This window comes from Lissotriton vulgaris, chromosome 9 (genome assembly GCF_964263255.1).
Source record: "Lissotriton vulgaris chromosome 9, aLisVul1.2, whole genome shotgun sequence".
NCBI classification, from domain to species: Eukaryota; Metazoa; Chordata; class Amphibia; order Caudata; family Salamandridae; genus Lissotriton; species Lissotriton vulgaris.
This window is the reverse complement of record NC_141697.1, coordinates 272555739-272568197: the sequence shown is the minus strand read 5'-3', so window position 1 is coordinate 272568197 and position 12459 is coordinate 272555739. Positions and strand designations below refer to the sequence as shown.

The window sequence follows — 12459 nt, the reverse complement described above, 5'->3', positions numbered from 1 at the left end:
GGAATTGCCTGATAGTTCTAGCAGACCAGAGAGAAGGACCAGAAGCGGTTCTTCTGAATCTTGAAATAGCCACCAGATGTAATTTGATGGAAGAATGAGAAAGGCCTGATTTAGCCAGTGATAGAATGTAAGGCAGTATCTGATGAGGAGCTGAAGAGAACGGATGGATGTGTTCCCGATGACACCACAGGCAGAAGCGATTCCATTTAGCATGATCGGTTTTATTTGTACTTGGTGCACAAGCTTGAGTTAATATCTCCCTACAATTCTGAGGGATATCTAAGCTGTGGAACTCTGTGCTCAGGAGCCAGGCCTTCAAATGGAGAGAGCTCGGATCTTGATGTACCACCTGTCCCTGGGACATTGTTAATAGAGATGGAATGGGACATAGGTGAAATTGTTGTGTTCTTATCTAGGACCCTAATTAGATATTCCCGATTTATGGTTATAATCAATAATGTCCTGACAAAGGCATAAGAATCAGATTCATATTCTGTAATAGCCCATGCAATCAAAAGCACAACATGGATACTCCCATCGACTCCTAGAAAGCACAACTCGTTCTTTAAACAAACCAAGCCTCCAGCAGCCCGGGAACCCCCCCCCCTGCTTTTGTTTTGATTTGAACAAGAACTCCTGAAGTCCTGCAAGAACTGTTAGTTCTTGGTGACATTTTATGTCCAACCTTACGTCAAACCCGGCACCTTTTCAGGTATAAAATACCAACAGTTGCCTTAAGCAAACACACGGTGGTTTGGAGCAGAGCGGCCATCTACTTGCCCGAGAGCCCAGCTGATGCGAGTGCCCGCGGAAGCCGCCCCTCCTGTTTGACGCACAGAGACGCTGTTTTTTTCTCCAGCCGAGAAAATCCAGCTCTGGTGTTTCCAGCCTACCCTTGCAGGTTGCTGGGATATCGAGTCCTGAGGAAAGAGATACCAGACCTCCCACATTCAATTACCAAGGTACGGAGCCGATTAAACCCTTAGGAGAATTCTTGATGCAGATTCTTGGCAAAATTATCTTAACCAACTTAACTTAACACTGCTACTTACTTGTCCCTTCCCACGTATCAGGCTTAGGTCAGGTACACCGGGGTAGGCTTAGTTAGAAGCACCAGTTGAGCCTTTTAGCCAATGTATATATGTATGTATATATTTTAACCATTTTTAAGTATCATATGGCTAAGAAACCGTATCAATGCTTTTACAGTATTATTTCATAATACTACTTTTACTGTACACACTTTACTTTAAGTATTGCAATTGTGGCAATTCATTTCTCTTGCATGAGAAGGAAGACTGCTCAATAAATAAGACCTTTTTATTGAAAACGCCCGTCTCTCCATTTCTCTGCATTCTGGTGAAACCAAGTATGCACTGCTGACTGAGTGAAATATTTGTCTATTGTTTTCACACAACTCTAGAGATCTACTCTTTTTCTGGGGGAGCAAAGTTGTCATGTTTATGCGGTTGTCGGAAACTGAATCCCTTCTTGTCAGAGCCAGGGAAGGTTCTCCCTCCCTCTTCATTCAGGAAAGTTTCCAGTGACCTCTGAGCTAGCTGGCGCAAACCTAAATTAAGTTTAACATAGTCAGTAGAGACCTAGATGACCTCAGTCCTACGTCTACACTGCTGTGTATGTTATCCCAATGTGCAGAGCCTATTGGGAAAATAGGAACTACACTACAAAATGGATGGTCCTGAGAAAGCAGGAGAAGCTCCGTGAACCAGATTTGGCGAGGCCACGCTGGTGCTATTAAGATCATCCTGCAAGGTTCTATCTTTATTTTCCTGAGAAGCCGCGGGATCTGGGGAATTGGAGGAAAGGCGTAAACAAATGCGCCTAACCAAGACATCGAAAGAGCATTCCCCCGTCACCCTCGATGGTGATCACTGCTTGCATAGAGTCAGCATTTCCTGGATTTTTCTTTGGCACTCCCTGGAAGCTGATCAATAAAAAGAGAGATATCACACCACATTTGGCGATCATATCATCCCAAAATGGCTAATGCGTTAGAGGCCCTAACAAGGAGGCTAGACATAGAGGAAAACCTCCTGCCCACATTGTCCAGGCACCTGCCCTTTCTGTCTGGCGGTGCAGTCAGGGGTGCCGTCAGGTTTCTTGATTTTCTTTGGGCCGCCTGAGAGATAACCGAGGCTGGTCTAGGTTGACCAATAAGACACACAGGACTGTCCTCCGGAGCCATATATTTTTTCTCCAGACGCAATAGAACCGGAGTTACAGTAGCCTCATTCCAATCATTCTCTACTTTTAGTATGGAATGGATAGTCTACCACAGGAACAGGAAAGCCAAATCTTTTAGATGCTCTTTCCATAAGATTATGGAAAGCCCCTATGTCCGCTGGAGGTGAATCCACAGGGTCCGGAGATGGTGAAGCCGGATCTGGGGTAACGTAATCGTCCCATTCTGCGTCAGAATTTTGGATATGTTCCACATTCTGATCCTCATCTGATGAATCATCATCATCAAGCACTAACTACATCATGCCCTTCTGTCAAAGGATGTTCTCCCTGCCTTTGAGATGTTGATTCCCCAGACGTATAAGGAGGCTGCTGAGGTGGTGACGGGGGAGGTGGCATGGTTTCAGATGGGAACCTCTTTTTGTAATCCAACATCATCAGCTGTAGGTCATTTGTTAGTGAAGACGGCATGGCCACTATACCTTGTTGTGATGGTTCCTGAGGTGCATCACGAGGAGTGAATTGAGTTTCTGGATGATGTTGACCTAAGTAATAATCATCCGAATCAGAGTCCTGGTACTTCACCTGGAGCTGAGAAGGACTATAAGCATCTCCATATGGACTTTCATCCTTGTCAGAATATTCCTTCTCCAGAAGAAGAGCTGGAGGTAACGGCGTTACCCTACGGGAGATGTCATCTCCGGAGTAATTAGTCTTTTCTTGATAGAAATTCTAACTTTTTGGATTGTCGACGGTGTCGCCGACGAGGGAATCGTCGCCTGATAAAGAACTGGTGTCGACGGCGGAGTGGTCGTCGACAGTGAGCTGATCGTCGACGGTACCGTCTACGAGGTCGATGTCAGAATCATCGTCGCCGTCGTCATCCACCTCGTCGTTGGCGTCCCCACCATCGTCGGCGTCATTACCGTCGAGGTTGTCAGTCTCGTCGACAAAACAGAGGTAGGATGTATCGTTAACGATGTCGTCGGTGAAGCTCTCGACGACGGGCCTGTGGACGGAGTGGAAATTGAAACCAGCTGGGTTTTTTACGTCGTCGTCGACGTACCTGAGGAAATAGTCGTCGACGGATGGATTGTCATCTCTCCTTTCGCCTCCTGAGGTGTACTTGAAGGTTTCTTAAAGATCCTCTGTTTTTCCGATGTTGAGGAGGTAACAGAAAGGCCTTGGCTTGCCTTCTTACCAGATAACACCTCAGGAACAAGTCCCTCTTTCTCCTTTGTATGGAGAGGAGATTTTTTGGGACTAAGCCTTTTAGACCTTTCAGAGGTCTTTTGAGAGGCCTTAGCAGGAGGTTCAGCAGATGTAGAAGGGGAAGATGTCGCCGAGGGGGAATCTTCACTATCACTAGAAAGAACCTCTTTTCGTGACTTCATCTTCTGTAACCAAGTCAGAAGTCTTCCTTACCGGTCTCTCAGAGTCTTGGTTGAGAAGGTCCTGCAGATCTTGCAATCAGTGGTCTTGTGATCTGGATATAAACAATAAATACAGTCTTTATGCTCATCTTCGATATATATCCTCTTCTTTGAGCAAGTAGTACAGGCCTTGAATAAAGCTTTCTTTTCTGACATCCTGAAGAGAAATTAGATGTAGAAATCCAAAGTTGAAGAGAAACTGAGCAGAGCTCAGTGGAGACTCCCTTAGCACAACGTGCAGCAGAAAATCTGAGGCTCTCTCAGGAGGGTTCTATGGGGTGAGGCTAATCTGATTGGTTGTTGTAAAGTTTTGGTCTCTTTTACAAAAAGAGGTAGATATGCTACAAAAATAGATGATTGCAAAAAACTCAGTTGATGGACAGAATGCAGAACAATGTCTTACATTCACCCCAGTACAAAGATCTGGGCCTAAATCCATCGTTTTTTTGCACTCCACACCACCCTAGGTCAGACAATGGCTATATGCAAATCAGCCTTGACCCTGTGCCTCATGGGAACAGTCCAGCCCGAACTACCAAGCCATGTCTTTCCTAGACCGGAATCAAGCATCCAAGGACCGGTTTCTGGCTATCAGCCTTCTTCAGCCTGGATAGCTTGACTCCAGTGATGTGGAGAGCCTGGGACTCACGTCTGAGCATACTCAGCTCACTTGTAAATCCATCGTTTCTTTGCACTCCACGCCACCCTAGGTCAGACAATGGCTATATGCAAATCAGCCTTGACCCTGTGCCTCATGGGAACAGTCCAGTCCGAACTACCAAGCCATGTCTTTCCTAGACTCGAATCAAGCATCCAAGGACCGGTTTCTGGCTATCAGCCTTCTTCAGCCTAGATAGCTTGACTCCAGTGATGTGGAGAGCCTGGGACTCACGTCTGAGCATACCCAGTCCACTTGGGGTGAAAATTGCAAAAAACACAGTTGGACAGAATGCAGAACAATGTCTTACATTCACCCCAGTACAAAGATCTGGGCCTAAATCCATCGTTTCTTTGCACTCCACACCACCCTAGGTCAGACAATGGCTATATGCAAATCAGCCTTGACCCTGTGCCTCATGGGAACAGTCCAGTCCGAACTACCAAGCCATGTCTTTCCTAGACCGGAATCAAGCATCCAAGGACCGGTTTCTGGCTATCAGCCTTCTTCAGCCTGGATAGCTTGACTCCAGTGATGTGGAGAGCCTGGGACTCACGTCTGAGCATACCCAGCCCACTTGGGGTGAAAATTGCAAAAAACACAGTTGATGGACAGAATGCAGAATAATGTCTTACATTCACCCCAGTACAAGGATCTGGGCCTAAATCCATCGTTTTTTTGCACTCCACACCACCCTAGGTCAGACAATGGCAAAATGCAAAAGTGTTGCGGATTATAGAACGAAAAGCTTCCAGATAAAAGGCTGATCTTTCTGCCATAAAAAAACACAAACATAAGACTTTGAATTTTGTCCCTTCTACTACTGGCAACTAATATAGTTTTTGCCAAGCCACATGTTGCAGGTTCTGACTTTCTAAGATTGAAAATTACTAATAATGGAGAATAACTGTTGAGGGGTACAAATTAATTCATGGAGGAATGGATGGCAGTGACTGTGTTTTGCTTCATCCTGAAGGCAATGGACTAGCTGAAGGATTTCATAGAAGTAGGACTGTGTACATGAAGATTTGGGTAGCAGGGTACACGAAAGGAAAGAAGGGCAAGAAGTATGTTGTATATATTGTACCACAACCTGTAATGTACGTTACCCAATTCAGGTTACGAAACAGAGGCAAGTCAAAAACTGTTTTGAATCTCCTTCAGAAAAAGAATAAGGGTGAGTCAAGCATGGATTTGCAGGAGATGAAACATAAAGCAAGGAGCACAAACTGCTAGCAAAGAGGAATGATTCGAGAAATAATGTGAAATTGTAATTCGCTCTTGGTAGGAGAATTATATAAAATACAGTTATCCGATTAGTGTGAGGGGTAATTCCAAATGCTTGGAGAAAAAGCACAATAGAATTGTGTACATAAATGAAGTAGCAAATCAAGAACGTAAGTAGTGGACATTTGAAAGATTAGCAAGATTTTCAAGTCAAGACATAGAACTCTATAAAAAAAGTGTAGAAATGGAGAGCTAATCACTGAAAACTGTTAGGAGAAATAAATCATTACATATTTTAGCAGAAGATATTTCATCTGCTGATGAAGAAGAATGTGCTTGCTTGTTGTAAGAAGCGTGGTGCTCCAGATAAAAGGGAGTGGTAGAGAGAGAAGTAGTTTAGATAGGTTTCTAGAATTTGTCATAAAGTAACATTTAATTCTTCTTAGCTCAAGTCAATGGTGCATTTAGATATTGAACGTATGTTTTTTTCTGCTTATTCGAGTTGTGTTGGTTAGTTTCTCTCTGCATACGCTATGCATGTAACTTTCGGTCTGTCTCTTGGGTATGTGTAGGAGGGCTGCATGACATGAGTGAAGGGTGTCGCATCAGTAGATTTTCGACAGAAGCAAGGGAAATGTAGCAAAAGAAATGTTCTATGGGACGTCAAATGGTGCAATTGGAGGGGAGGACTGAAATGATACAGCTGTGCCTCTTGTTGAATGGAATAAATGTACTATTCTAAAGAGCCTGCCACCTTGACTGTTAGCCAAGAAAGTAAAACAGCACAGAGGATGCACGCAGTTCCCCGGGGAAGCAGATATAAAAACAAGGGTAGAACCCACAAGCAGGAGGAACAGGCATATGGAGCATGCAGATGACGCAGTACCTGGTGAGACCTAATGATGGCAGTATGATCACCATGAATACCAGGAAGAAGTAACATTTGTGCATGGTCAGCTGATTCTCATGAGACCTGAAACAACAAAAACATTGTCACTCAATCAATAAGTTTTATTTTGAGTGTCACAGGTACACATGCAGATAAGATCAAATATATGCAAAAATCGTTCACATCTGTTGCGCAGGTCCTGACTGGGACCATGTCTCCCCTTCAGTACTACCCCAAAGTCACTGTTGGCATTTTTTCCACCTAATTGATGTTTACCAGTTATTAAAAATCCTTGGGAATCAAATTATCCATGAATGGTTTTCCCAAAAAACAACAAGGATTCTGGAGTAGCACTGAAGGGGAGACACTGTCCCGGTCAGGCCTGTGGTACAGATTTTATAACTTGGCTCCGAGGATCAGAAGGCGACCCCTACAAGCACATCACTAATTGAATAAATGGTCATAAAAGTTTTGAAAAGCTTTACATTACTGGAGTGCATGGATATTCATGTTCATTCAAAATAAGATAAAAAATTAACAAAAACTGCAGATATTGAAAAAGCACCTATGGCAAAACGTACATATTCCTCAGAAAGCCTCTGAACAAATAAAGCAAGGCTGCATTGCTTACAATTATACTACAAAGGCATCAAAAACTATATAGTGACTTACATAAAAAGTGTAAGAAAGGCGAAATGCAATAAATTATTATTCGTTATTTCATTGCAGGAACAAATGCAAATATCAATGAAACTAAATTGGCCCTAGGGAAAATAAAGGAGACCTGGTACCAGATCTTAAAGGAAAGGTAAAGCACACTCCCAATGCCCCGGGAACAAGGACAAGTCACTTCCATACCGATGCGCGATAGATTAATCATATATTGTCTGATGGTGGACCTTTTAATTAAATGTCTTCTCTATCTAAGCGCGGTTTTTCAAGAAAATATTTTTTGACCCATGCTTTATGTTAGCTGGAGGATCTACAAATAGTGTTGGACCACCCCTCTGGTTAGATTAGGTTTAACATATTGTAGCCAAGGAATGGGCATCCCTTTGTCTCAAGACAGACAATCCATAATGATAAAATGGTTTAAAGTGGCATGTGCATTCAACCAAATAGAAATCCAAAGAAAAAGTGGTGCTGATTTTATGCAATCCTCTAAATACTGCAAACCAAGCTCCTCCTGGCACAACCAGTGCGGAGTGCTGGGAGGAGGCTTGAGAGAAGACTTCTACAAAAGCTGTTCTCTTCAAGCTGCAAAGAGCCCCTCTTGGCAAATCCCAACAAACCGGCTCCATATATGGCGATTGGTATGCACTGGTGCTGATACATTTCCAACAAAGGAATCAGAAGTTTACCCCAGGCTTAGATGGTAATCCTTATGTAGAGCTCACAGAATGAAGGAATTTCCGGCATTGAATGACAATGTTAGCTAGTACTGTCAGATTTGAAAGCAAATTCACAGACATTTGTAAAGTAGCAGCTCATGATAAGGGAGAGGGCTTGGAAGCAGCAGCAAAAGAGGAAAGAGTAGAAAGAATTGAGAGAAAAATAGGGCAAGATACGCGGAAATAATTTAGGTGATAGAAAAGAAAGAAGTGAAGTAAGAATAAAAGGAGAAAATAAAGATGAGAAAAACGCAATGCTGAAAAAGTGAATGTATTGGATGGAAAAACGATACTACGAGATGTATAGAAATGAATGAGAGAACAGAGAAAAAAAAAAGATGAGTAGTTGCAAGAAAGGTAAAAAATAATAAAAACAACGTATTGAAAGAACACAAAAGGACACATTATTGGAGCAGCAGATTACTTTTGGCATCCGTAGTATCTATCACGAATGGTAGGAAATGCAAGGCAGGAGCCAAGAAAGGTGGTCGATAAACCGTAGACCGAGAAGGTGCTCACTTTTTGATCCAAGGTGACAACTGGGTTCCACTAATGGTGCCTCCCCTAATGGTGCCCAACTTCAAGGGTAAGGAAAACATCATTCAAAGCCTAAAGCCCTGAAGGTGGAGAAGATTTGCTTGCAGTGAGAGGCACATCTCAGCATTCAGACAGCCATCACTGGAGCTTGCACAGCGAGTCCTGGAGGTGACTGGTGCAGCTGAAAACAACTTGTTTTGCCAAATGTAGCAATTTAAGAGCAAACATGAAGTCTGTAATGAAACAGTGCTACTAGTCTACACTGCAAGGTAATCAACAACACGAGTTCAGCAGTATCATGACTTGCTCAGTTTGCATCAAATGTACATTACTTCTGCCTGTACGGCCCGTGCAGAATCAGACCGCTCTAGATCGGTTTTAAGTGATTGGTATTCAGAAGCCAGGATTTCTATGAGACATATTGATAAGTGGTCATCATATCAATGTCAATGAATGATATGCCTCTGGATGATGTCTACCACTGAAATACAACACATCACCAACCCCTTTAGCACCACAAAGGGACATAAACTCTTATTTCCCATGGCCACCAATTGTGCAACCCCTGTATAACACATCCAAATTCTCACAAGCAGTCGCCTCAATTCCCTGCATTTCATGAGGGTGCCAGAGCAATGTTTGTATTCAGTGTTGTGTAAGACAATGGCCCCGGGAGCCTTGATAGTCATCCACCATGAACGCTGTGACAAGTCTGCCAGCTACAAAGGTTTGTGGCCTTCAAACGCCTTTAAGGCTGAAATGAAAGAGCCTCCTCCAGAATCCTCCCTCAAAGAAAAGAGGGTAAAATCCATTGCAGATTTTTTAAGTACAGTCTATCTACGGCTCTTTCAAGAGATGCCGAGACCAACCTTTCCAAAAGGGAGAAGTTGAAGAATGGGACAAATGTTGTAGCCACATTCCCAAAAGGTCTTCTTTAATAGACCAACAGAGCAGTGAACCAAACCTCAAGTTGTCGACTTCCGCCAAGAGGTCACCCGAAGGGCATGAACTGAAATTAGCATTAATATGGTGCAGATGGAACTTCAGTGGCCTGGTAATTGAAAGTAATACTCAAAGTGTTACAGGTGGGAAATTCGAATTTCAAAAGAATTAGTGGATATCTCAGGTCCTTCGATGGCAGTCTGTATGGAGCAGGCTGGAGGGCCCTGGGGAGATTGCTTGTATTGTTAGTCCTCCGTGGCAAAGAGATACTTTGTATGCAAAAAAGGTCCCCTTCCTATACTCTCAGCGATATGCTAAAAGAGACAATGGAATAGAGAGATCAACGATGAACAGAAAGTGAGCAAGAATAAAAGGGAGAAACAAGATAGAAGGTTGAGACAGAAAGAGAAGTGATGTTGAAAGAGAAAAAGTTCAATAAGAAAAACAGATAAAATGTAACAGAGGGAAAAGTGGACAGACCGAGAACAAGATAGGCAAAAACAGCAAAGGGAGGAGGGAACTCATAATAGTGCAAGAGTTAAGGAAATACATGAAAAAAGCTGGGAATTATGTGAAAAACTGAAGAAATAAGGAACGTGATGAGAAAGGAAAAGGCATAAAGAGCCTGATTTACAATTAGGTGGGAATGAAAAAGTTCTGCTCTAGGATTATAATGATAGAGGAAAGCCCCCCTGTACAATGAACAGCGGAGCAATAGTGAAGAACCACCTAAAGAGGTACAACTGATGTGCAAAAAGAAAGCGAAGGGAAAGAAGAGACATCAAATAAAGACAGACGGGCTGAAGTTGGTGTGATGGATTAATTAATACTAATAGTGAAAGGAAGTCTTGTTTGTTGAGTGTAGTCTATGCCCAGCAAGCAGTTGATTAGCTCCCGCCTTAAATATCAATGAAGGCGAAAGGCACTACTGCCCACAGTGTTAGTGAAAGACACACAACTGATGGACGGAATGAAGAACAAATCAAAACATTCACCCCAGTCAAGAGATCTGGGTTAAATCCATCATTCTTTTGCTCACTATGCCACCCCAGTTTAGACCAGGCCATATGCAAATCAGTCTTGACCCTGTGCCTCATGGGCACAGTCCAGCTCGAACTGCCAAGCCAGGTCCTCCCTGGACCGGAAACAAGCATCATAGGACCGGTTTCGGGGTTTCACCCCTCTTCAGCCAGGATAGCTTGATTCCAGTGGCACAGTGGGTCCAGGACCCACATCTGGGCATACCTGGCGCACTTAGGGCGAGAAAGCAAAAGACACACAATTGATGGATGGAATACAGAACAAATTAAAACATTCACCCCCAGTCAAGAGATCGGAGTTAAATCTATCATTCTTTTGCTCACCATTAGAACAGGTACTGTGCACACGTATAATATACACTTCTGGTAATAGAGTATTCGAGGACAAACGCGAATTACACCGGTAGTTTGGTAAAGCCAGGAATTGGTGCTTTATGTAGTTCTTTTTCGGATATACAAACGCCAGCCGACACGTGTTTCATCAAACAGGGTAATGCCTGTGACTCATCAGGGCTGTTTGTGGCGTGGTCAGTACTCGGAGACCGGTGGTGTAACCGATTGTAAATAAAGAAGATGAACGTCGTACCCATAACTGATTGCACTTTTGCTCACCATGCCTCCCCAGTTTAGACCTGGCCATATGCAAATCAGTCTTGACCCTGTGCCTCATGGTAACAGTCCAGCCCAAACTGCCAAGCCAGATCCTCCCAGGACCGGAAGAAAACAAGTTACTTACCTGCAATTGTAGTTCTCCAGTATTGAAAGCTTTCATAGATTCACATGCCTGAATCATTCCCCGTCGTCGAGACGGGAGTCTCCGGTACATAAAAAAGCAATGCTTAGAAGAATAGCAAACTGAAAAGAGGCCTAGGCCCTTTTCCAATCCATAAACTTCATTATGTAAAAGAGACCAAACTTCTCCCTGAACCAATCAGAGCTCCTCACCCTCTAGAACACTCCTGAGAGAACCTCTTGCCCCTCAGATTTGTGTGCACTTTGAGGAGGAGCTACGCAGAAACCAAGATGGCCGCATAGGCTCCCGGCTCCGCCGACCCCCGCCTGCTGCTTGATGATCCTGCCAGATATCCTGATTTTACGCCCAACCCCCATGTGGATGAACTGTTGCTGAACCGGACGGTGCGGTCCCGAGAATTTTATCGCCCAGATTGACGGAGTTGTGTCGTGTTTAAGATCTCGGCCTAATCCAGCTTCCGAGCCGGGGCCTCGAGTACTTGCCCAGCCGGGTTGCAGTTGAATAACATTGGCTGTGGGACTCCGATAGGGTCCGGTCTCTTACAGTGGAGGTTATCCTGTCCTGTTTTTGGTGGCGAGTGTCTGGTCTGTTTCATACTGACGGAGTGGTGATAGGCTTAGTCTGTGGCTGTGGGGGTGGGTCCCCGTCCCCGGCGACCCGGTCGCCACATCCCGGGTGTGCTGGGCCGGGGCCCTCGCTCACGGTGGTTTACTGTTGACCGATAATGCACCCTCCGTTGCCATCCGCTCCACTCTTGCCTCTTCTCCCGGAGAGACCCGGCTCTTTGAGGAACCCGCCCATGCCGAGCGAGTGGCGGCGGATCGGACGATCTGTGAGCCGTCCTTGAAGACCGTAATAGCCGCCATCGGGGCACTTCAATTGCATCTGGAGACCATTGTCCATAAAATGATCGCTGGTGACATTGAAACTGGGCGACCGAGTCTGGGCTCTGTTCTATTGCATGACTCTAAACAAACTGATTCTCCCACGATGCCCGTAGTAAAGGAGGATGGAGACCCCGTGCGCGATAAGGTTTTGACGCCATTGACCTGTTTGCAGAATACTTGCGGAATTGTTTCTCTGGGGGTATCGCTGCATTCACCATTGCAGCCGATTATTGTGGAGCTACCTGGTTGTTCACTCCTTGAGACTATGACTAGCAAAAACCGAAAGTCACTACTGTCCCTTCCCGCCCTTGTGGTTCTTTTACATCTACGGAGGAAAGGATATCTGGACTACATGTCGGTGAGGGAGATCTTACCGGTGGCGGATGCTAGCAGAGACTCAATGTGTTCGATTGGTCTCATATTAATCTTAAATGAACTTCCTACGAACTTTGACTCTCCTGGGGCGGTGATGGTGTTACCGGACAGAGTCCGCATGAAA

At 44.4% G+C, this 12459-nt stretch overlaps 1 protein-coding gene across 4 annotated transcripts in view; it reads right to left on the bottom strand.

The window, feature by feature from the left end:
- TMEM63C (transmembrane protein 63C) overlaps positions 1–12459 on the bottom strand; it is a 653749-nt gene that overhangs the window by 113556 nt on the left and 527734 nt on the right. For all 4 annotated transcript variants that reach the window (XM_086937543.1, XM_086937545.1, XM_086937546.1 and 1 more), the window contains one exon: positions 6407–6493. In XM_086937543.1, coding sequence (XP_086793669.1) covers positions 6407–6493 — 87 coding nt within the window. The remainder of the gene's footprint in view (positions 1–6406; positions 6494–12459) is intronic.